The sequence below is a fragment of the Ursus maritimus genome, unplaced genomic scaffold (genome assembly GCF_017311325.1).
Source record: "Ursus maritimus isolate PB19 unplaced genomic scaffold, ASM1731132v1 scaffold_27, whole genome shotgun sequence".
Classification (NCBI taxonomy): domain Eukaryota; kingdom Metazoa; phylum Chordata; class Mammalia; order Carnivora; family Ursidae; genus Ursus; species Ursus maritimus.
This window is the reverse complement of record NW_024425230.1, coordinates 20136879-20161688: the sequence shown is the minus strand read 5'-3', so window position 1 is coordinate 20161688 and position 24810 is coordinate 20136879. Positions and strand designations below refer to the sequence as shown.

The window sequence follows — 24810 nt, the reverse complement described above, 5'->3', positions numbered from 1 at the left end:
AGTCGGCGGCAGCACAAACCAAGTGTGCGTGGGAGGAGTGGTGGGCACCGGGGCACGTGGCTGAGCCGTCGTCCTGGCCCAAAGGAGTGCCCTGCTCAGGCCCAGAAGCAGACCCCACGCAGCCAGGTTTTCTGATTTGACAAGAGAAGCATATACTTTTATGTGAAATCTCTGGATTTTTCTGTAAAAATCTTCTAATGAAAAAAACAACAACAGTCAACTCAGTGTTGTCTAAACCACCAGGGCCTGCGCTCCAGACCTTGTGTGTGGGCTCCCGGGGGCAATCGCTAGGGGCTGTTACCTCCTCTGTCTCTAGGACGGGCTGTGTGTCCTCATACCTCCCCTACCTGCGAGGGAGGCAGCTGGGATGTGTAGAGAGGACCATGTCCTGGCTCCATACCCACCCCAGCTGGGCTGCCCGGGGTAGACGCCTCATCCCCTTGGAGCTCCCGTCCCCTGCAGTGTGAAATGAGGGCCTCGTCTGCCTCCTTGTGAGGAGATGAGGATAAAAGGCAAGTCAGGGACCTTTATCATCAGCATCCACCTGTCTAGTCCAGATGGCGGCCAGAGGGGTCACAGTCCTCATCCCTGATGTTGAGTATGACGGGAATGGGAGGGTGCCTGTGTGGTCAGGTGAGAGCCCTCTATCAGGTCACACAGATGGCTCTCTGTGTCCTCACGTGGTGGAAGGAGTGAGCGACCTCTGTGGGAGACGCTAATCTCATTCACAAGAGTGCCACCCTCGCGACCTAAGTACCTCCTAAAAGCCCCACCTCCACAGACCATCACATTAGTTCAACACCAGTTAGGGGGGCACACTGAGACCACGGCACTGGGTTCTTGCAACAGCCCTGTGAATTCGGGGGTGTTCCCATTCTGTAGTTGGGGACATTAATTGGGTGATTCATTCATGACCTTAACATGGTTTCTGAGTGCTGCTGTGTGCCAGCCTCGTCCCAGGAGGGTGGTGGAGAGCAGACATAGACTCTGCTTCGGACCCGGACAGGAGATGACAGGTTTGCTTCTGTGAGGGACTCTGTGTGTGTGTGTGTGTGTGTGTGTGTGTGTGTGTGTTGGGGGGAGTATCCTTCCCAGTGGCGTGGGGGGCAGGGACTGGGGTCTCCAGCCCGCTGGGCCCCTGCCGCCCCTTCAGCCCCCTCCTTCCTCCCTCCCCAGGTGTGGTCTTTCCCTACCAGCACCCCCGCGGGCGCTACCAGCTCAACTTCCACGAGGCGCAGCGGGCGTGTGTGGAGCAGGATGCGGTGGTGGCCTCCTTCGAGCAGTTGTTCCGGGCCTGGGAGGAGGGCCTGGACTGGTGCAATGCCGGCTGGCTGCAGGACGCCTCGGTGCAGTACCCCATCACGCGGGTCCGGCAGCCCTGCGGGGGCCTGGGCCTGGCGCCTGGCGTGCGCAGCTACGGCCCGCGTCACCACCGCCTGCACCGCTATGATGCGTTCTGCTTCGCTCCCGCCCTCAGGGGTGAGTGCGCCGGCCCAGCGCGGGCCCGGGGGTGGGAGGCAGCTTTAGGACCCCTCTGCCTGCCCTGCCGACACCTTTACGGGGAGGTTTGGAGTGCCTGCAGGGGTGGAAGCCACGTCTGGCTGAGTTTTGAGTGTTTTGCTGCGCTTCAGACATTCTTTGAGAGCCTACTGTGTGCTGGGGCCAGCACTAGGTTCTGGGCATCAGAGACCAATAAAGCATGGTCTGTCCTCACAACGGGGATCATTTCACGCGAAGGTAAATAAAGACAGTAATTGGTTCATTGTCTCATCCCAAACGTTCAGGAAAGTATCCTGGCACATAGTAGGTACTCAGTAACAGATTTTTTTTAAAGATTTTATTTTTAAGTCATCTCTACATGCAACATGGGGCTCGAGCTCACAACCCCGAGGTCAAGAGTTGCACGCTCCACTGACTGAGCCAGCCAGGTGCTCCGGGACTCAGTAAATGATGGGGTGGGCAAGAGACTCTGGTGCGGCCTAGGTGGGGTGCCCACCCAGGGTGCAGTTAGGGAAGGGGGAGGTGGAGTACAGACATGATGGGAGGGACCCTGGCCCTCTGGCAGTGGGATGGAACCCTCAGAGAGGGGGTCAGAACTGGGGAGGGACCTCGCCAAGGATGCATGGCAAGTGCCCGCAGCCCGGTGGCTCCCTGGGCTCATCATTGCCAGGTCTGCTAGGTGAGGTCCGATGGGCTGCCGTTTCTGCAGGCCGCACTGTCCCCTCTGGGTGCCCGCCTCCGCTGCCCAGCCCTCACAGCCCGCTTTCCCACAGGGCAGGTGTACTACCTGGAGCACCCGGAGAAGCTGACGTTGGCGGAGGCGGAGGAGGCCTGCCGGGAAGACGGCGCCCACATTGCCAAGGTGGGCCAGCTCTTCGCTGCCTGGAAGTTCCGTGGCCTGGACCGCTGCGATGCTGGCTGGCTGGCGGATGGCAGTGTCCGCTACCCTGTGGTCCACCCGCGTCCCAACTGTGGGCTCCTGGAGCCTGGTGTCCGAAGCTTCGGCTTCCCAGACCCGCAGGGCCGGGAGTATGGCGTGTATTGCTACCGTCTGCGTTAGTCCCCCGGAGTGCACTCGCCACCAGCCCGCCCCCTCCCCTCTCGCACTGTATTTATTGAATGGTTCATGTTCCCTTGCGGGTTGGGGCAATTTTTGTATTGTTTTTATACTTCTCACGTTAAATTTTTTTTTAATTACTTTTTTTGGGGGGGTAAACCCAACATTCCAAATCCTCCCTTTGTTCAGGTGGACACCCCAAGACTCCCCCCTTTTGGGAATCCCTCTTCCCTTCTCCTCTAGGCCATTGGAGGTTCGGGGGCTGACAAGGGCTCTACCATCTCTGAACGCAGCCCCTCTCCCTGCCCCAGGGAGGCTGGTGCCCAGAGCGAATAGTGACGCCTGGTGGCTACAGCTCCCCCTTGGCCTGGGGCAGGGGGAGGGTATCCCGGGGGCCCTGGAGCTGGGCGTTGTGGTCTCCTGCCTCCTCTTCCTCCTCGGAGAAGCTGCTGGCCCACAGTGCAGCTGAGGAGCTGGGGCTGGAAGCAGGTCCCTAGGCTTCTGTGTGAAGTCCCAGGAAAGGGAGAAACTTCTCTCCCTGTTTTTTCCTTCTCTCTCCAAAGAGTCTGTATTTTGTTCTCCTTTGTCCCTGCTCAGGGAGCGGCCCTCAGGTGTGTGTACTTTCTTTGGACAATAAATGGTGCTGTGACCCCCCGTCCCTGTGTCTGGCTCTCTGCCTTGTTCAGTCCGGGCCCAGCTCCCTTTCCAGGGAGAGTGGGGGCAGTTCTATTTCCGGGGGCTCCGTGGGCTGCACCTTCAGGCCCCCCGTGGTTCTGGCTGCCTGCCCTGTGGCGCCCCTGCCTCGGGTGCTGGCCTAGTCGCTGGAGGCTCCAGCCTGCTTTCCCACCATCTCCCCTCCCAGGCTGTGTGTCAGCTCAGGCCCGGAAGAGAAGGAGGTGCCTCTCAGGACACACCCCAAGATCTCAGAGACCAGCCCTCTCCATGTCTCACCCTCTGCCCCTGCCCCGACCCCAGCTTCAGGAAAGCAGGCCTGCCTCTGCTCAGGCACACTTCTGCCACTCACACTGCTACGGAGTCCGTTCTTCACGTCTCAAAGTGTGACCAGGCAGCACCCCGGCAAATTATTAGAATGGCCAATTTCTGAGCCCCACCCCAGACCGTCCATAGGAGAAGCTCTGGTGCTGTCACAAACCCTCTTGAGTCTGATGCAGGCTCAAGTCTGAAGACCACAGACGTCGTTGTACTCCCAACTAATCAGTTGATCAATTAATGACATAATTATTGAGTCTCTTCTATGTGACCATCACTGCACCCTCTCTACTTTTGTCCACTCATTTCCAGACTCGTAGGTCGTCTGGACACATCTCTATATTCACCGACAAATACTGTACCGCACATATACACACCTGAAAAGATAGCGGCAGGCTCACAGCACGCACGAGCCGCGCCCAGACACAGTCGCAGACACAGATGTGAGGGCCCACGGGGCCACTGTGATGAGCAGAGGTGGCACGCACCTGGCCTCTGAAGGAACAGGCTGGTGGGGGGCTGCCCCTAGTATGCACGCTCGGGTTCCACTCGGTCTTTCGAGGGAGTCCATAAGCAATCAAAATTGTTTCCGTTGATATCCTATAGCCTCCTCGAGGGCAGGATGCCCAGCCCTTTTTGCTAGTGGCCAGCGAACTAGCTAGCCGCAAATACGTGTAAGCAAGATTCACTGTTCCCAGGCTGCCTGCAACTGTTTTGTTCCCTCTTATAAGCCCTGATGTGTCCCTGCTCTTGACTCTACCAAGCGCCTCCGATGGGAGCAGCGTGCGAGCAAAGAACCAAACCGTGCAAAGTTACCAGATGCCTCGTTTGAGTTGTAAATGCAAACACCACACCCATCGGCCCTCACACACACACACACACACAGTCCACCAAACGCACAGGTACCCTCACAAAAATAGAGTACAACAGGTGTGACTGTTCCAGGCTTTGTGAACAGACAAGATTCACCCAATTTGGGGTCATTTGATCGAAACATGTCCCAACTGGCCCATTCTGAAGAGCCCCTTCGGTAGACCTCTTTAAATTAAAAAAAGGGAAAAGAAAAGAAAGAGATCTCTTCCAATGTCTTTATTATTATAATTATCATAATCTTCAGTTTTCAAAAATATAAATAGGTGCACGGAACTCTGGTGCCTGCACGGTCCCGGGGGTGTGGGGGGAGGGGGAGGGGTGGGGCCGCACCCCCGCTGGGCAGGAAGTGACCCTCCCCCAGCCCTGCCGGGATGGACACCTGCTAGGGTGGCAGACCCGGGTGAGCGGATGCTGGAAGAGGGACCCTGGGAGGGAACCCGACCCCCCATGCAGCGGAAGATCCCTCGACGGCTCTCTCCTGCCCCCTCACCCTCGGTGGAGACCCCCCTTCTCCCAGAGGCTTCTCCCCCCACACAGATGGTGCAGCCCTCCTGGCCTCTCGTCCAATACATTCAGTTGCGGCCGGTCCCAGCTCTTCGCGTCCCTTCCTCCCTCCTCCCTAGCTCTCCCTGGAGGTGAAAAAACCAAGGATTGCACTGCTCTTGGATAAAGTCAGGAAACAAAAAATAATCTTCTTTATTTAACTTAACCCCTCCCCTTCTCCCCCTGTCCCTGCACTGGTCCCTGGAAAAGGCACAACGGGAGATTGAAGAAATTCTCTGAACTCAGTCCACGGGTTACAATACGTTTGCTTTGCTTTGGCATTGGGGGGGAAATCAGATGCAGTTTTGGCGATTGGGGGGGTTGGGGGGGCAGGTGCATACACAATGTGGGATTTGTTTTTTTCCTTCTTTAATGGAATTCCTTATATGACAGAAAGCGACAAGAAGAGGACACCATCCGCGTGGGCTGTCAGCCTGGCGAGGCTCCTGGGCTCAGCGTCCTGGAAGCATCTCTCAGTGGGCTGTGCTGGGCCGGCTCCTCCGGGGGCCCCGCGGGCTCCGCTTCTGCAGTCTGCGCTTGTACGTGGAGGCTGCGGTGAAAGGGAGACCGGAAATCTTGACTGCTCGCTCGAAAGCTGGGGCAGCCAAGCCTCTCCCTACTTGCCCCTCTACCGCTGGCCCCCCTCCCTGCAGAAACGACGGGCTGAAGGAGGCAGCCTGAGGCTTTACCCGCTTTCTGGTTTTGATTTTTCTGGGCACCCACTGGGGCTAAGAGGCTTTGAGGTGGTCTTGAAAAGGAAAGCAGACCACCTGCTTGTTCCTTCGTCCTCTCAGTGAAAGCGAGAGCGAGCCCTCACTGAGGGCAGGGGGAGTGAGTGTGACCGCGCCCCTGGAGTGTGCAGACAGCTGGTGCTCAGGAACCCCAGGAGAGGGCCAGCCACCGCCAGGGCTCTGGGAGCAGGAAGGAGGGCCTGCTGGCGGGATTTGGCACTGGGCCCAGCGGGGGGGGGGGGGGGGGGGGAGGTTGCTCACGGTCTGTGCAGGTGATCCGAGGCTCCTCCCAGTGCCCACTGGGCTGGCACCGGATGGTGGGCACGTGGCGCTGGACAAAGCCTTCTGTGCACTGGTACCGCACCAGCGAGTTGATCTCGTACCGGTCCTTCTTCTGCCCGAAAGTCCTGGCGTGTTCTACCACGGGGGGGTCTCCGCAGGCCACTGAGGGGCAAACACCCTTGAGAAAGGGCCCTCGGAGGGTTTCCCGTGATGACCCATGCTTGTGATGAGCTGGTGTGGCCCCCTCTGGCCGTGGGGAGACAGCCCAGAGCCCAAGGAAGGGGCGCCGAGCCTGGACACCCGCTGCGAGCCCTGGCTGCTGGCAAAGGGGCATTTTTACGCTGTGCTAAGCATCTGGAAACCACTGGTTCTAACATCTGGATTCCTATGTGATTTAGAGCAGCAGGGCGGGAATAAAAGGAGGGTCTTGAGGGGATGAGGGAAAGACAACAGGGAGGGAGAGGGTGGGAAAAGGGACGAGAGCCAGAGATGGTCTGTGATTTCTGGGACAGAAAGGAGGTGCGGGCGGGCACAGGAACAGGAGGCACGTGTTCGACCAGCACCTCTGTGTCTACAGACTCTAAGCAGAAGATCAGGCTCTGACAACTGACACCCTTGGGGACCCCAAAGAGAGCGGGGCTCCACACCCAGGACAGTCCTTGTGAGTGACTTTCTGTGCGGGTGCCCAGGGGGCTGCATGTGTAGGGGCCGGTCTGTCCTCTAGCCTGGGACCCTCACTCTCCCTAGGAGTGGGCCTGCTCTTGCCATTGGCCCTGGGATGCGGGCGGGGGAGAGCACCTCCCCCAGCGCCAGTCTGCCTGCTGGGAGGGTGAGGGGACATCAGCAGCCAGGAGACCAGGAGACGCCTCCCAGGTCCCACAGCAGGAGCCTCACGTCCTGACTCCATCCAAGCGGGCCCCTCCGGGCAGCTGCTCACCTGTGCCCTTTTTACACGTGAAGGGCAGGTAGTAATTGCAGGGCACGTCGTTCCACTCTCCCTTCTCGTGCCAGATCATCACCACGCAGTCCTCTCCGCTCACGAAGAAGTTGTCGGGCTGGTTTGGGCGCCAGTTCTCAAATTGCTGGGGGTGGGGGGTGGGGCAAGGGTGAGGCTGAGGCAGGAGCTTGGCCTGACCCCGCCTTCTTCTCCCTCCCTGATGAGGGGCCCATGGCACTCCTCTTCCATTGGGCCAGTAGTGGGGGGGGGGCTCACAGGCTACCTCGCTTGGGTAGGACTGGGCGGTAGAGAAATGGCTCCCAAGTCCAGACTGTCTCTCTAGGCTTCTCCCTCAGGCCTGGCTCTGGGACAGCGTCCCCTTCCCCGACCCACGACCCTGTTCCCATCCACCTCTTCCAGGAAGCCTTCCCTGACTTCCTCTGCTGACCTGCAGCATTTACTATGTGTACTGTCCCTTGGCATCTATGTTGCTTTCTGTTGGCCTGCCTCCTTGAGTAGACCGAGTCCTCTGTGGGAAAGGAAGCCCTCGAAAGCCTCCATGTACCCCTTCTGATGGTGTGCCTGCATTCCGTCCTTGTCTTCCTCACCCCCGTCTTCATGAGAGTGTTCACTTGACCCACCCGGCCTTTGCAGAGAGCACCGGAGACCCAGTCCCTGCCCCCAGGGCTCCCAGCCCAGCAGCTGCTCAGTGGGTGTACGAGGTCCCGGGATCTCTATTGCCCTCCTCTGGGCCGCCACCTCTCCCCGGTGCCCCTGGCAGAACTCACCAAGGAGTGTCCATCTGACCAGCGGAAGTCTCCTTCGATGGTCCTGTCATTCAGGCCGATCCACTGGTAGTCTTGGGCGTTGTCTAGAGAGAGGCGTGGAGGGTGTGGCTGTTAGAACTTGAGCTCGCAGAGCCGAGGGGGTGGGGGCGTGGCAGGGGGTGGGCGGGCTCCTAGGAACATGCCACCTGCTTCTCTGGCCCTGACAAGGGTCTCAGCACAAGCACGTGCGGAGTGCACTTGGGACCACCACCTGAGCTGGAGTGGAGCGGCGAGAGCCCCAGGGTTAGTCCGGGGCATCAGGGCGCAGCCCCAGCGGTGGAAACCCCCTTCCCCCCACCCCCCACCCTGCAGCCTCTCTGGGTCCAAGTCTGCGGACTCCTGGTGAGTGAGGCCCCGAGCCCCCCCCCCCGAGCCCCCCGCCCCCCCCACTCACTGTTGACGAACTCCTGCTCCTCGGGCGTGACGATGCTGCTCAGATGTGCCTGCTGTGCCCGGCACCTGCTCTCGGCATCCACCCAGCTCTCACGCTCGGGGAAGTAGCGGTAACAGTGGCCCTGGAACTTGGTCCAGCCCTCCTCACACAGCTCCTGGTCTGCAACACAGGTCAGGGGCGTGAAGACGGAGGCCCCGAGGCCGCCTGGGGGTGTCCGGTGTGGCCAGTCTCATGCCAGCGGCCTACGTTCACCCCGACTTCCATGTCCGTCCGTGAAGGAAGGGGCCCCTTTAGACGAGGCTCAAGGTGGGAGCCGGGAAGGCCTGGTCCTGGAGCCCCCGAGGCTCTGGGCATGTTCCCATCCTTTCTTTCCGTGATGTGCCCCCCCCCCCAAGCTTTTCTCCTGTTGTTACCTGCTCTGGGGGATGTTGAGGTTAAGGTGGGGAGGGAGGGAGGGAGCTGTGGGAAGCGTGTGATGGGGCAGCAGCAGGGAGCGCTGGGGGCATGAGATGGCACTTCGGGTGGGCACAGAGGAGCAGGAGTCGGTCTGCTCTGGGTCTACGGAAGGCTCAGGGCTCTACATCTGTCCATCTGAGCTGGCTCTGGCTGGGCATGGGATACCGGACTCTTGGAGGACGAGGTAGCCAATGGGGGGACCATGATCCAGGGGCCTCGGCTGTTTATATAATTTCTCGGTGGCAGAGGAGAAGAGGGAGGGGCGTCTCTCCTCACAAACCGATATGGGTTAGGGGTTCTGAGTTGGGAGAAGGGGCCGCTTTGGAGCTCTTGGAGCAGCCCGGAGGGACCGACAGAAGCAGGGGCGGGAGCCGGCCCCTTCAGGCTTGGGAGAGGCATTATGAATGCGTCTTCCCATCTCTGCCTTCAGTGACCTCAGGATGGTAGCTGTGAATTCCTCAGCGATCGCAGACGCTACCCATCAGGGCTCCCTCTTCCCCTCCAGGAGCCGGTTGTCAACCGCCAGCCAGCACGCCATGGACAGAGAGAATTCCAAGACCCTCTCTTCCTCCCTCCCCTGCGGCCTCCCCGGTGAAGGGCTGCCCCTCAGGCCTGTGGGTCCTGTGAGTGCAGGGCTGTGAACCCCTCGGGCTGTATGGAGCCTCCCTTACTGGGTGCGACCCACAGTCTGGCTGACCCAGGAAGGGAGGACCCGTACCTGACGGGGCGGAGGCTTAGGCTGAAGGGGCGGATGCTGGGCAGGGTTGGAAGAGAGACACTCGGGGGAAGGCAGAGACAGAGGACACGCAGAAGCCAGCAGCCTGCGGAGAAGAGGACCAGCAGCAGGAGGGCTGAGGAAGAGGCTGCTGGCCCCTGCAGCCGATGCCTCCTCCAAGGAGCGAGGCAAGGGTCTGGAAAGAAGGCGGCAAGGCCTCAGAGGTAGCTTAGCACCTGAGGAGGCCAGAGACATCATTCCAGGGCTGACAGTGCTGAGGGCTGAGCTGAGCAGGCAAACCTGGAGGGTGGGGGGGGGGGCAGCAGCTCTGGGAGAAGCCAGGGCATGCAGGATGGAGGCTCTGGGGAAGCAGGAACAGAATTCCAGCAAGGTGGGAAGCTGCAGTGGCCCAGAGCCAAGCCGTGGAGCACCTGCCGGACGGAAATGGGAGAAAAGGAGCCTCGCTTTGCTTAGCTGGGCGACCTGGCCCAGCACCTGGCTGCGCTGTGCCAGTACCATCTCTGCACCCCGCCAGAGCACAGAGCCCGGTGAGGGGCCCTGCCTCCACACTGGCAGAGCACCCCCTTTCCTAGTCTGACATCCAAGAGCTGTCATCTGTGCGGATGTTCCAGACATTTCTCCCTTGTGGCAAACATTTTGGCAGCCTGGGGAAAGAATCCTATAACCCTCCGTTCTCCCCCCAGCCAAGACCCCATCCCCAATTTCTTGGTGTCTCAGGGTAGAGGTGGAGGGTGGGAGGCTGCAGGGAAGGAAGAGGGTCCAGGCCTTTTCTCCCAGAAGCCTTAAGTTCCTCCACCAGTCTGTAATCTTGGCGGTGCCTCGAAGGAACATGCAATCCCAAACTACCTCCCCACCCTGCTTAGGACCAAAGGGAGACTTCCCAGGAGTTTCATCTGCTTCCTGGAGGTTTCTGGGATATCTAACTTGAGAGATCATAGAAAATGGTTTTGAACCCCTGCATGCTTCTAGGTCTGCGTGGGTTATTGCTACTAGTAAGTACAAGTCCCTTCTCCCCCTTTCTGAGTTGGGATGGCCCTGAGGCCCAGGAGGATGGCAGGGGGGAGACTACAAGCACCAGAGGTGAGAGAATGGGGGGCTCTGGCTTGCCCTGGGAAGTTTCTGGCTCACAGCTCCCTTGTCGGAGCCTGGCCCGGGTGCAGAAGTAAAGGGGTTGGCGAGACCCAAGAGGGGAAACTCAGCCCCCATCCCTTGTAGTGAGACTCTGTTCTCTCTGGCCAGCCTTTTGACTTGCACAAGGGCGGGGAAAAGAAAGCACGGGCCGGAATGGCACTGACATGGCAGATGTCACTGGTGATGGGAAGGTGACAAGCAGCAGTCCCTGCTCATGCACGTCCTGCTGGTGACACGGGAGCTCTCAGGCAGGCAAAACAGAGCTCTTGCCAGAGGAGAAAGAGGTAGCATGGCCATTGTGGCCTGGTGGCTCCCAAGGCCATGGAGGGGCCACAAAGGTCCCATGGGCCATGCAGCAGGCCAACGCATGCTCATGACCTGGAGTTTGGTTCATGCTGGAACATCTGCGGTGTCCTCCGGAGAGAGAACCGATGACTCCCACCCCTAGCCTCCTTCCACACAAACGCATGGGATCAGCTCTGTCTGTCCTCTTTGGCCTGATGCATGCACTGACCTCGAGGTGGCATCAGTGGGTCTGGAAGCCCTGAAGAGGGTTAGTGTTTTAAAGATTCCCCAGAGCCCCACCTTCCAAAGTGCAGGCTGGCCCGGCCTGCGTGTCTCTCCTGTGGGAAGATTGGCCAATGCCCCAGAGGAGGGTTTCCACAAGGAACAGCAAGAAGAGTGGGAGTGAACGAGGCCAGACTTCTCAGGGGTGGCCCCTGCCATGGCTGTCTGGATGGACCGTGGGGGCTCCAGCCAGCGCCGAGAGACTGCGGTTAGACGGAGGGGTGATGGAGGAGGACAGGGTGTGCGGCAGTTAGTAACATTAGCTGAAGCCGAGGCGGCCGTACCAATCTCACACAGGTCCCCTCGGTAGCTGGGAAGGCATAAGCATGTGAAAGAGTCGATGGCGTCCACGCAGGTGGCTCCATTCAGACAAGGACTTGAGAGGCACTCATCAATGTCTGCAAGAAACCAAGGGCCACCATTAGGACTCTTGCCAGCCACTCCAGCTTTGCAAGCATTGTGGGTGCTTTATGGGTGGCCAGCCCTGCTGCTCTCCGGAGCCCTGGGAGGGGTGGCTGGACTTCCTAAGCGCTGCTGCTGCTGCTGCTGCTGCCGCCATATTGGAGCGCTGAGCCAAAGATCCAACAAGGGTTTTCTTGGATGCGTGTGATTCTTGACTGGCAAGTGTGGAGCACGGGAGCCAGGTTTCCCTGTGGGTGAAGAGATCTGGTGCTTCTGAAGGTGAACGTCCACTGGAAGAGCGAACACGTAGCTCCTGCAAGACTCCTTCTCTTGTGACTATTTCAAGAGGCCTTGGGGTCTGAACTGGCTCGGAACAGGACGCTGGTGAGCAAGGACACTGAACGTCAAGTGCCTGAAGTTGGTTAGAGCTCTTTCTTTTCCTGTCTTCCTCTGTGCTTCTGAACCGAGGCAAGAGGGCAAGGCATGAACAAGCCAGAGGTGGTCTGGAGAGTACAGAACCATGAGAAAATGGCGGCATGCGATAGGCACATGAGACTCATTCGATCTTTGGGAGTCTCAGACAACTTTGCCTTTGGCACATCGGACTCCAGAGCATCTTATAAAGATGGAGCCAGCATCATTCTCTTGGGGAGTGGAAGAGAAACCAGCCCAACATGTTCCTGTGTTCCTTCCAGCGTAGGGCCTCAGAACATGGACATCTCCAGTGAGTCACAGTTTCCAGAGAGGCTCCATTCTGGCCAGTGGGAGACTAATATTTGAAGCTGGTGAGCCACTTAGTAAGTGGCCAGCCACCCCCCTGGGGTACAGGCAGGTCCCCAGCTACCTCTTCTTCCCAGGCAGGCTGTTCCTCCCTTCTGTTCATCTGGCCCAAGATGCTCTTTCTGATCCAACTTCTTTGTGGGACTGGAATTGGTAAGTCATCGGCCTCAATTTTCATCCATCAGCCACGAGGAGAAGTGAATTTCCTAATCCACTCTTTCTGCCTCTTTCTGAGAAGCCAGGAACCTGGGGATCTCTCACTCTCTTCGTATTTGTACTACAAAGGCTCCTGCTGGTTTTCTCTGGATACCTTCCTCTGGATACCTTCCTCTGATAACAGGTATACTTGTGAAGCTCTTTTTCCCAGATCAATAAGATTCTGCAAAGAATGGGTGCCACTGGCCCATGGGGCATCGTGATAGATGGCTAAGCCTTGGTATATGTAGCTGTGTTCATAGAACCTTCAGGACCCACATGTCTATGGGTGGTGTCCACGTGACCAGCATCTTAAATGCATTCAGCAGACTAGACCTTGAAGTCCATCCCCTCTTAAGAAGGCAAAAGCATTGTCTTGTGGATCCTTTTTGCTAGCTGGTGCATAGTAGATGTCTTCCGGACCAGCGTTGGGTTTGGGCAGTGGGTGGCCTGAAAATCTCAGGTCCTCAGGCGTCTCTCTGTTCCCACGGAGCTCTTATTTTCATCTCAGGGAGCGCGCACCACGGATTAGACACCAACAGTTCCAAGGCCGGAACTGTTCCAAGCAAAACCAAAATGCATGGAGGAACTGACCGGAGTCCCAGCATGCACTTGGATTCCCAGCATGCACCAGGATTCCCAGCAGCAGCAGTAGCAGCAATAGGTCAGGCCGGTGGGCTGGGCGGAAGCTGGGGGCTGCTCAACGGGAGCCCCTGTTCTCTTGTGTCCATTAGCGTCATTATGGGACGTGGGAAGCACCGGGCGAGGGGGGCTTAAGCAAATCTAGGCGCTAAAGCAGTTGTACAGAGCAGGGGACAGGAGTGGTCTGTGGGCAGAAGAGCCGGACGTCATCCCTGAGGCCTCTGGCCCACCGTGGGGGAGGGGAAGGGAAGTCGGAGGTCCCCCGGGAGGTTGAGCCAGGTGGCCTCCCTTGTCCCAGAGGCTTATTTCACATCACTAGCCCCCAGGTGGCTCAGAGACCGGGGTGGGGGGGGCAGTGTTGCTTTCTTCCCGGCTTTGGCACCCAATCTGAGAAGGCTGCGGGGTGGGGGGAGACCCAAACTCAGGGAACCACCTGTTCCTGGGTCCAGAAGGTGTTTTGGGTGCGGGTGGGATTCACAGATGAGAAGGGAAGGAAGGGCCAATATGCTGAAGACCAGAGAGCCTGTCAGTGCCAGCAGGGCAGCTGAGAGAGGCCTTTAGCTGTAGGAAGAGGGCTGAGGTCCTGTGTGGGGCTTTCTTGTGAGCCGCTCACGCCTGCAGGCCTCATCTCCTCTCCCTCTGGCCTTGCAGTGCCCTAACTTCTTTCTGTGAAGGGCAACTGGGAGATTGCTCGTCTTCTGGAACCACGAGAGGAGTTGAGCTGGGCTGAGCACAGAGTGGGACCCCAGACAGGCTGTCAGTAGGTTGAGGGGATGGGAAGGGCTTTGGGCAATGGGTAGACTGCATGAAGAAAGAGAGCAAAGAGAAGGAACTGATCTCTTTCACGAATCTTCGCTGAGCTAGACACTACTATTCCCACACACTTTACCCTTCCAACAGCCCCAAGGCACAGATGTCATGTGCCCTAGTACAGGTAAGGAAACAAGGGAAGTGGCCTGCCCACGCCGGTAGGCTGGGGAGATAGACCAGAAGAGACCAAGGGAAGGATCAGACACTGAGGCTGGAAGTTGGGCCTCTGTCCCCTGTGAAGGGGGAGAGACACTGAAATCTTGGATCTCAGCATCTCATTATCATTTCTGCTGCACCAGGCCAAGAGCTCCCCTGTTGTCTCTAAGCAAGGACCCTGGGGAGTGTCAGAACTCTGAGTCTTCTTCCCACTACTATAACCAAAAGGGATGATTTGTTCCTGAACCAGACCCTAACTTAGGGGAGACAAGAACTGAGAGCCCCCTGGTAAAGGTGAGGGGAATAAGATACTTCCAAATGATCACTTCTGAATTGGAGAGCTCAGGCCTCCACCCTGAATAGGTCTTGCCTGGCTTTTGCTTATGTCAGAGCTTAGGACCTCCAAGTGAGAGAGTTTATTTGGCTCATAGGAAAGGCCGAATGAAGAGTGACAGCAGGTACTTTTGCTCAAAGGATATCCAACTAAAGGGGTTAGTATCCTAACCTAAAGTTGGTATCCTTTAGCCAGTCATAAAGAATATATGAATGGTATTCAAGTTGTTCAGTGTACAACCTGTGCAGCTGTATGTGGTGACCCTGGACATAACTTTCCTGGACAAACATGGGAGAAAATCCCCTCAAGAAGCACAGAGACAATTTCTTAACTCAGTGGATGTCCTACACTCTGCAAAGACCCAGGATCAATCAGATAGACAGACCTGAGTAAATACACTTGCTTTCCGTGGAATCACGATTGATAGGAGGGTTATAAGAACATATTTATCAATTCCAATTTGCTTTTAAAATAAACATCATTAAATTAACCAATATGCTATAATTATACTATCAAGTCTTTTATATTTTTTAAAGTTTGATCTAGAATGTTACTTTAATGTCAATCTTCTTAATTCAATTACAGTTGACCTTTGAACTAACATGGGTTTGTGTGTAGGTCCACTGGTATGCAGAGTTTTCACAAAAAATTACAGTACTGTAAATGTGCTTTCTCTTTCTCATGATTTTCTTTTTTTTCTATATGTATATTTTAAAATTAAGTAAGCTCTACGCCCAACGTGGGGCTTGAACTCATGACCCCGAGATCAAGAGTCACATGCTCTCCCTACTGAGCCAGCCAGAAGCCCTCCCTTTATGATTTTCTGAATAACATTTTCCTGTCTTTAGCTTACTTTATTATAAGAATACAGTATATAATACATATACAAAATAAGTATTAATTGACTTTCTGTTATCACTAAGGCTTCTGGTCAACAGGAGGCTATTAATAGTTAAGTATTTGGAGAGTCAGAATTTATATGCTGATTTTCGATTTTGCGGAGGGCTGGCACCCCTAACCCCCAGTGCCATTCAAGGGTCAACTCTAGTTCCCTGTTCAAATCTGCCCATAGACTTTTTTGGTTATGTCAGGTCATGAAGGTGTGATTTGTATTTGCACTTGTAACCCTGTATTTTCACTTGCTTTGACAGCGTCCCCCTGCCCCGGGGCTAAGATTTCACTGAAATTCAAACCTCCCCACTCCAGGGGAAGAGACAGTGTCAGATCATAGATCAGAGCCTCAAGCCTACAAAGTGAAGAATGCCAGTAAGACAGAAAAGAGGCTGATTGAACTTTAAGTTCATGCCCTTCTAACCCAGGAGTTGAGAGAAATCCACCCAGCACCAGCGATTGCTGGAAAATTGGACGTGAAATCTGACTAGAACAGAATGTCTCAACCTTAGCTGCTTATCGGAATCACTGTGGTAGTTAATAAAAATTTTTAAAAGATTTTTTAAAATACCAATGCCAGAGTCCCTCTTCGGACCAATTCTATTGGGGTAGCTCCAGGTGGGGCCCAGGTGTGGTGCTTTTTAAACATTAAAAGCACCCAGGAGATTCTAAGGAGCAACGGGGACTGAAACCTCAGAGCCAGAAATCTCGGCAAATGTCAGCAACAGAGGCGGGGAGGAAGCTGCTGCTTTTTAAGTGGATCGGAATGGGGCCACTAGTTCTGCTTTTTCAATCGCTAAAAAATCTGAATATTCATTAAACATGTTTATTTTGACATCAAGAGTGTAGATGAGTCACTTATCAAGAACTTGTTTACGGAATGCCGACTTAGCAAGATGATGGTAATTGTCAAGTATTTTCTCTTAAGGACTAAACAGAGCCTCCAGCCCCATTTACCAGGCAGAAGGTTACCCCGAGTATTCAAATATGGTCACAGGACTAATGCTACATTATGCTACCTCAAGACCACGGCGGGTCACCTGAGGAGACAGGATGCTATCTGCAGGCCTTTTGGAAGCATGCTCACCACCTGTTCTCTAGAAATGATAAAGCTTTCCCTAACCAGTGTTGCGAGAGGTGGGGAAGGGGGAGTAATCTTTATTGATGCCTCTTAGGGGGCCAGATGCTGTACACAGATGTTCTTAGTCCCGACAGCAGTTTCTCAGCCCTGGCTGCACCCGGGCGGACTTAAAAACCCCAGTGCCAAGGCCCACAGGACCATTTCAATCAGAATCTGGGGGAGTGGGACCCCAGGCATCAGGAGGTTCTTAAAGCTGAGAACTACTACTTTGACCCTATTACAAATGAGGTATGGAGGGCTTGGCCGAGCCCCACTTCTATAACCCTCTCCATTCTGCTGGCTCTGAAGCTCAGCTCCCGAGTGAAGACCAGCCACTGATTCTTACGTTAAACAGGGAGCTGCTTATGTAGCGGAGTGTGTGACACAAGCGAATGAAGACCCCAGTTCTGGATTTGACTCTTTCGGAGGAGAGAGGCAAATCCCTGAACCTCTCTGGGCTGTAGTTTCGGATGGGGATAACTGCCAAGCTACCCACAGAGCTGTCTGGGAAGAGATCGTGGGGGCAGAAAGCCCCATGGGGATACACACAGAGAAAGGCTGTCCTTCCAGCAGTTAGGGTCCATTGCCAGCCACCTCTCCCGCCAAGGCCGGGAGCCTTGCTGTGGCTTCTGGTACAAGTGTCACATTTTTGCTTGGGGAAGGACTTGCTAAGCAGGGAGTGAGGTGTCAGAGGACACAAACACAGGGCAAGGGAGTTCTGGTCCTGGTGGCTGTCCCGGAAGTCCTGCTGGGCCCTGAGTCTGCTCTTCTCTGCCTCGGGCTATGTCTACGATCGCGTCACCCAGGACAGGCGCCCCTGCTGCTCTCCACCAGCCATACCGAGAGGGAGGAGGTGATGTGCCCTCCCATTGGGGCGGACGATGGAGGGATGCGGCTGGAGTCCCAGGGGTCACCTAGGCCCCGTGACATACTATCCGCTAGGCGGTAAGGCCGGGACCCCCTAGGAGAGCCCACCCCTCTGGCCACAGAGGCCCACAGTGCCCTTAGTCACGGCCCCACCACATGGCCAGAGGCTGACCCCGGTGGTGGAAAGAGTGAATCCATAGTCACCCTAGTGCCTGTTTCCACGGAACGTTTCCTGAGTAAGTGCCAAGTAAATAGCGTATTTACTTGATGGGAGCATATATTCTGAGGTCTTGATTTGCACATGTATTAATATAAGCAAACACAGAATCTTTCTCTCTATATGATGTAACAGCTATCGGAAGGAAGATAGCTCCCTGGCCCTGTTTGTCTCCTGGGATCTGCTCTCCCCGGGGATTCATGGCTCTGATTCTGCATGTGTCATAGGAACGAAGCCCTTCTATGAAAGACGCTGGGACAGAGGCTGGGGGAAGGGCGTGGGGGCAGTGCAGAGACCTACCCTGGGAATATGGGCTTGGAGGTACTTGGGTGCTGATCTGATGAGAGGAAACGTCCTCATGGCCACAGGCCTCGACATGTTCAGGGAACACAGGCAGATCCTCGTCATCTTGTTCTGGGGACCACCTCCAAACAGAGGGTCCCCTGGGCTCCTCACCTGTCCCACAAGCTGCTTGACCCATGGCGAAGGTCAGAGGCCCCAGGGTGGTGGGTGCCAAGGGGCAGGTCAAGCTCACCTGTAGTTGGGGTGACAGGCACTGCCCGTCATTTCCTTTAGGGCAAGAAGGGGACCCAAATCCCACCCAGGTCCGAACAGGGAGGGGTGTGCAGGGGCTTTCCTGGAGAGGGCGACTCTGCACGATGCCAGACAGCCCTCTCGGAGCTTCCCTCCCGGGGCCGTGAGGTGTCACCAGCTCTACCCCATTTACATCCTAGCTCCACACTCCCTGGAAGTCACGAGGATTATCTTCAAAATTTAAGCATATTTGGCATTCGACTCATAAAACAATCATTGGCTTAACAAAAAACGAACTGATTCTCGGTTTAATTACTTGAACATTTTCCCCCCTAAAGTGCCACGTAGACTACACTCTCTAGAGAGATGCGCCATGTTTATCCTGCAGCTTCTACCCTGAGGCGTCGTGCGCACCTCTCCTTCCCGGTCTGGGAAGCCTGAGCCTCAGCTGGCCTTGGTCGCCTCCTCCTACCTGTGTTCCCTTCTGGGGATAAAGGGGCCCACCCTCCTTGCCCTGCCTGTAACCCCACAGCCGATGAGGGGCTTACCTATGTTGCAGTGCTTGCCAGTGTGGCCAGGGGGGCACAGGCAGGAGCTGTGTCCCTCCACCCCTGGCAGGTCCCGCAGGACGCCTCGGCCAGGACCTGGTGGGGCAGCAGCTCCCAGGGAGACGATGAGCGTCAAGAACACAGCGGCCTGCCTGGGGTGCAGCCTCGCCCCCGAGACCTCAAGTTGGGGCACAAGGCCCCTGAAGCCCACGAGGCTGGCTCTGGGTCAGCATGTTTCTGGGGACTCTGTCCCTCTTGGGCACCTGGCCCCAGCATCTCGGGTCGGGGGCGGGGGGGCTCTGACTGGGAAAGGTCTCTCGGCCCAGAGGGAGGTGCAAGGGGTCCCCAGGCAAAAAGAGAAGGAAAATCACCAGCTTCCTGTGCCTGGGTTGTGTCAAAGTGAGACAGTCACTATCTTAGAGAGCAGTCACCTGTGCCGGGTGGGGGCAGGGGCTACAGTTAGGACAGCCAAGATGACACTTCAGAGCTCCTTACATTGTGCAGGTCATAACCCTACACGAAGTGAATATTCGGGCACAGATGTCATCAGATTCATTCTAGCATCTCACATTAACTCCACGGGAAAGGGGCGCGAGTAGAATTTCTAGCACCATCTCAGTCGTCACCCTTCTCTCTCCCTGTGCCAAGTACAGACAGTTGGATTCACATATAACTGCTCTTGTGATATGACACAGCAGCCACCAATCTCTATGTGTGTGCTGTGTGCAAAGTCGGAGGCTAAGTGCTTGTTCGATACATATGTATATCCTGTTTAATGGTCCCTGGTACTCTTCCCATCTTCCAGATGGGGCTCAGAGAGGTTAAGAAACTTGCCTGAGGCTGCACAGCGGGCTGGGCAGTGGAGCTTGAGTTTACACTGCCTCCCACTACACTGCAGTCTGAACTCCCCGAACACACTGAAAGGAAAAAGCAATCCCGACAATACCTGGAACGGTTGGTGCAGATTCATCGGTCCTGGCTGGAGACGCGGGGATGGAGACATCTGTGGGGGACGTCGCTGTTTCGGCTGTTTCGGCTGTTTGGGTCTCTTCTCCTGAGTGCAAGGGGCTTGAGGACTCGATTTCTAGAGGCGCCTCTGCAGGGCGCTGGCTCTGCGGGACCCCCTCGGACTCCGGGACGCTAGTGCTGATGACAACATCCAGCCCTGACGTGTGACCAGACAGGTCTCCGCTGACTTCAGTCCTGTCTCCAGATGCCACCGGAGTGGCTGAAGGCCAGCCTGATGCCTCTGTGCCCACAGCGTAGGCGCTGGTGGTTGGCTCCTCCCGAACTTCCGGGCTGGCCGAGCCCTCCCTGGGGCCTTCAGGAAAGGCTGAGGTGCCGCCGCTCACTCCCAGGCCTGAGGCTCCCTGCACATCAGCTTCAGGGAAGGCGGAGGTGGCTTCACCCACATCAGGGGCCCCGGAAGCTTGTCCGCTGGCCTCAGGGGCAACAGATGCCCCCACCCCAGCCTCAGGAAAGTCGGACGTCTCGCTGCTGGATTCTGGGATGGATGACGCTTCTAGCCCAGACCCGGGGAACCCTGGTGTAGCCCCACTAATTTCCCCAGACGCAGAGGCTTCTCCGCTGGGCTCCAACAGCTGGGGGGTGTGTGTCACAGGGGGTCTTTGGGCGAGTTCCAGGGAAACAGTTGGTGCAGTGACAGCCTCCACGAACTCAGAAGTGATTAAAGTAACTTCTGGAAGTCCTGAGGCCTCCCCGCTGGTGCTCGTGGCTGCAGAGGATTCTCCACTTACATCTGTGGTGCCAGAAAAGTCCCCACTAAAATATGGAGTACTTGACGGCTCTCCACTGGGCTCCACCAGCCTGGACTGCTGCCCACTTAGGTCCAACACTCCCGAATGGTCTCCAGACACGTCTGGTGCTCCAGAATGGGCACCGCTGAGTTCCAAAATGCCCGAAGGCCCTTCTCCTGCTTCTTGGGCTGTCGGAGCCTGGGTGACAGATTCCACCAAAGTTCTGTCCACAAGAGACACAGTGGGGAGACCGGATGGGAGTCCACTGCCATCATAGGCTCCTGAAGGCAAGCTGCTCCCAGTCTCTGCTCCAGAAGATTCTCCACTGACTTCAGCTACTCCACTTGACAGGCCACTGAATTCTGGAGGCTGGGATGTCAACCCGCTGGAGTCGATTGCTCCAGAAGACTGTCCACTGACATCCACGATCCCAGATGCGCCCGAAAGATCTGCCTCCCCTGAAGGGAGTCCACTGACTTCCACAGACCCTAACCCTTCTTCTTCTTTAAATGTAGTTGGGGTCACTTCCATCAAACTGGTGTCCACAAACGTAATGCCAGAAGACTCACCACTACCGCTCACAGTACTGGAAACCAGGTCAGGGACTCCAGAAGTTGTCCCGCTGAACTCTGGCAATCCTGATGGCTGCCCACTGATATCAGGGACCCCAGATGCTTCCCCACTCAGGTCGGTTATGCCAAATGGTTGACCACTGCCAGAAACAACTCCAGAGGCTTCTCCACTGACATCTGGTTGTCCAGAGGGCAGTCCACTAAGCTCGGTCACTCCAGATGTTTCCCCAGAAAACCCTGATGGCTGCCCACTGACCTCAAAAAGCCCAGATGCTCCCCCACTGATGTCAGGAAACCCCGATGGCTGTCCATGGACACCAAAAAATCCAGATGTTTCCCCACTGATGTCAGGAGACCCAGATGCTTGGCCACTGAGTTCAGCTCCTGAAGGGAGTCCACTAACTGCCCCACTAATGTCCAGCTCACTGAAGGGCAGCCCAGATGTTTCTCCAGCACCACTGATGCCAACAGTCCCCCTCCCTTCCAGTTCACTTGCCCTGGTGGTTGTGACCACTTCCACCAATGTAGTATCCACTAGGGAGACAGTTGGGAATCCAGAAGGAAGTCCACTAAAATCAGGTAGGCCAGAGGATGGGCCACTTCCAAGGTCCACCCCTGAATACTCACCACTAAATCCAGAGGGAAGGCCACTTGCTTCTGGAGCTTGCCCACTTCCCAGAGTTCCAGAAGGTATTCTGCCAAAGTCCAAGGCTCCAGAAGCTGACCCAATCAAGTCTTCTTTCTCAGAGGGCAACGCACTGAGATCCTCAGCTCCAGAAACAGAGGTCTCTAGACCCTCCCCTCCGGAAGGAAGTTCACCGAGGTCCTCTACTCCAGAAGCAGAAGTCTCTGGATGACCCTCTACTCCAGAAGGCAATCCACTGAGGTCCTCTACTCCAGAAGCAGAGGTCTCTAGACCTTCTCTTCCAGAAGGAAGTCCACTGAGGTCCCCTATTCCAGAAGCAGAGGCTTCTGGGCCTTCTCCAGAAGGCAACCCACTGAGGTCCCCTACACCGGAGGCAGAGGTCTCTAGACCTTCTCTTCCAGAAGGAATTCCACTAAGGTCCTCTACTCCAGAGGCAGAGGGTTCTGGAACTTCTCCAGAAGGCAGCCCACTGAGGTCCTCTACTCCAGAGGCAGAGGCTTCTGGACCTTCTCCAGAAGGCAACCCACTGAGGTCCCCTACACCAGAGGTAGAGGTCTCTATTCCTTCTCTTCCAGAAGGAAGTCCACTGAGTTCCTCTACTCCGGAGGCAGAGACTTCTGGACCTTCCCCAGAAGGAAGTCCACTGAGGTCCCCTACTCCAGAGGCAAAGGTTTCTGGACCTTCTCCAGAAGGTAACCTGCTGAGGTCCCCTACACCAGAGGTAGAGGTCTCTATTCCTTCTCTTTCAGAAGGAAGTTCACTGAGGTCCTCTACTCCAGAAGCAGAAGTCTCTGGATGACCCTCTACTCCAGAAGGCAATCCACTGAGGTCCTCTACTCCAGAGGCAGAGACTTCTGGACCTTCTCCAGAAGGCAGCCTGCTGAGGTCCTCTACTCCAGAGGCAGAGACTTCTGGACCTTCTCCAGAAGGCAGCCTGCTGAGGTCCTCTACTCCAGAGGCAGAGACTTCTGGACCTTCTCCAGAAGGTAATCCGCTGAGGTCCTCTACTCCAGAGGCAGAGACTTCTGGACCTTCTCCAGAAGGCAGCCTGCTGAGGTCCTCTACTCCAGAGGCAGAGGCTTCTGGACCTTCTCCAGAAGGCAGCCTGCTAAGGTCCTCTATTCCAGAAGCAGAGGCTTCTGGACCTTCTCCAGAAGGCAGCCTGCTGAGGTCCTCTACTCCGGAGGCAGAGACTTCTGGACCTTCTCCAGAAGGCAGCCTGCTGAGGTCCTCTACTCCGGAGGCAGAGACTTCTGGGCCTTCTCCAGAAGGTAATCCACTAAGGTCCTCTACTCCAGAGGGAGGAAATTCTGGACCTTCTCCAGAAGGCAGCCTGCTGAGGTCCTCTACTCCGGAGGCAGAGACTTCTGGACCTTCTCCAGAAGGTAATCCACTAAGGTCCTCTACTCCAGAGGCAGAAACTTCTGGACCTTCTCCAGAAGGCAGCCTGCTGAGGTCCTCTACTCCGGAGGCAGAGACTTCTGGGCCTTCTCCAGAAGGTAATCCACTGATGTCCTCTACTCCAGAGGCAGAGACTTCTGGACCTTCTCCAGAAGGCAGCCTGCTGAGGTCCTCTACTCCAGAGGCAGAGACTTCTGGACCTTCTCCAGAAGGTAATCCACTGATGTCCTCTACTCCAGAGGGAGAAACTTCTGGACCTTCTCCAGAAGGCAGCCTGCTGACGTCCTCTACTCCAGAGGCAGAGACTTCTAGACCTTCTCCAGAAGGTAATCCACTAAGGTCCTCTACTCCAGAGGCAGAGACTTCTGGACCTTCTCCGGAAGGTAATCCACTGATGTCCTCTACTCCAGAGGGAGGAAATTCTGGACCTTCTCCAGAAGGCAGCCTGCTGAGGTCCTCTATTCCAGAGGCAGAGACTTCTGGACCTTCTCCAGAAGGCAGCCCGCTGAGGTCCCCTACTCCAGAGGCAGAGGTCTCTAGGCCCTCACCTCCAACTTCAGGAATGCCGGACCATGTAATTTTATCTTCATCCCCTGAGGCCAGTCCACTTCCCACAGGCAGGCCTGAGCCCACAGCAGAGGTGAGCCCACTGGAGTCAAGATCTTCAGAGGGCAGTCCACTTGCACTTTCCCCTGAGGGTTGGCCACTGAAGTCCAGATGTCCTGAAACTTCTCCGCTGCCTGTGAAGTCACCACTGACTTCAGGTACCCCGGATGGCTCCCCAGAGCCCGGCAGCTCAGTCCCACTGGGCACTGGGGGTGAAAGTGTGGACAGTTCCTCCCAGGGGAACGGTTCCTCTGAAGGGAATGGCTCTTCCGAGGGGGACGGCTTCTCTGAGACTGAGGGCACTTCCGTTCCAGAAGGTCCTTCTGTGCTCTCCTCTGTTGCTGCGCTGGTGGGAGGCCATGTTGGAGGGATCCCTGGAGGAAAGGAAGAAGATGAGGTATGGATTTAGTAACTCTGCTTTATTTGAAGCTCACCCATTCCTTCCACAGTAAAACTTTTCTTCAGAGGTGTGTGCTCAGACATTTTTTTTTTAAAGATTTTATTTATTTATTCGACAGAGATAGAGACAGCCAGCGAGAGAGGCAACACAAGCAGGGGGAGTGGGAGAGGAAGAAGCAGGCTCATAGCAGAGGAGCCTGATGTGGGGCTCGATCCCAGAACGCTGGGATCATGCCCTGAGCCTAAGGCAGACGCTTAACCACATTGCCACCCAGGCGCCCCTAGACATTTTCTAATGGAACCTTGCATCGTGTCTGGGGAAGGAAGGAGGGAGGGGACCAGGAAACTGTGTTCTTCGAGACTCCAGGTGGCGCCAACCACACAACCCATGCAAGTAGGGGCCTGGCTCTCATGGAAAGTAATCAAGGTCACCTATCAAGTACCTACACACGATCATCTCATTTATCTAAACCCATGATTTGCAAAGTGTGGTCCCTGCACCGGCAACATGAACAGTACCAGCAACACCAGCATTACCTGGGAGGCTGACAGAAGAGCAGATTCTCAGACCCCACCGCACTCCCTCTGGGGACTCTAGGGTGGGGGCAGCATGGTGTCTTTTTTTTTTTTAATTTTAATTTTTTTTAAAAATTATTTGTTTATTTTAGAGGGGGGGAGAGAGAGAACGTGAGTGGGGGGAGAGGTAGAGAGAGGGAGACAAATAGACTCTCTGCTGAGTGGGGAGCCCAACACGGGGCTTGATCCCAGGACCCTGACATCATGACCTGAGTGGAAACCAAGAGTCAGACACAACTGACTATGCCACCCAGGCATGTTGTCTTTTAATAAGTCCCTTCCCCACCCCACCCCCACCCTGGAACCCTCACAATGCCGATGCCCCCTCGAGTT

At 56.0% G+C, this 24810-nt stretch overlaps 2 protein-coding genes across 5 annotated transcripts in view; one reads left to right on the top strand and one right to left on the bottom strand.

Moving 5' to 3' along the window:
- The window catches only part of HAPLN3 (hyaluronan and proteoglycan link protein 3), a 16555-nt gene extending 13344 nt beyond the window's left edge, over nucleotides 1–3211 (top strand). For all 3 annotated transcript variants that reach the window (XM_040642781.1, XM_040642780.1, XM_040642779.1), the window contains exons 4-5: nucleotides 1177–1479; nucleotides 2274–3211. In XM_040642781.1, coding sequence (XP_040498715.1) covers nucleotides 1177–1479; nucleotides 2274–2560 — 590 coding nt within the window. In that variant the 3' untranslated portion in view covers nucleotides 2561–3211. The remainder of the gene's footprint in view (nucleotides 1–1176; nucleotides 1480–2273) is intronic.
- A 2190-nt stretch (nucleotides 3212–5401) lies between these two features.
- Nucleotides 5402–24810, bottom strand: part of ACAN (aggrecan) — a 38329-nt gene continuing 18920 nt past the window's right edge. The window contains exons 12-19 of one of the 2 annotated variants that reach the window (XM_040642620.1): nucleotides 22413–23450; nucleotides 21715–22232; nucleotides 19467–21591; nucleotides 8135–8293; nucleotides 7702–7784; nucleotides 6914–7058; nucleotides 5956–6138; nucleotides 5402–5513 (exon numbers count right to left, since the gene is read on the bottom strand). In XM_040642620.1, coding sequence (XP_040498554.1) covers nucleotides 5437–5513; nucleotides 5956–6138; nucleotides 6914–7058; nucleotides 7702–7784; nucleotides 8135–8293; nucleotides 19467–21591; nucleotides 21715–22232; nucleotides 22413–23450 — 4328 coding nt within the window. In that variant the 3' untranslated portion in view covers nucleotides 5402–5436. The remainder of the gene's footprint in view (nucleotides 5514–5955; nucleotides 6139–6913; nucleotides 7059–7701; nucleotides 7785–8134; nucleotides 8294–19466; nucleotides 21592–21714; nucleotides 22233–22412; nucleotides 23451–24810) is intronic. The other variant, XM_040642621.1, reaches the window with a different exon arrangement.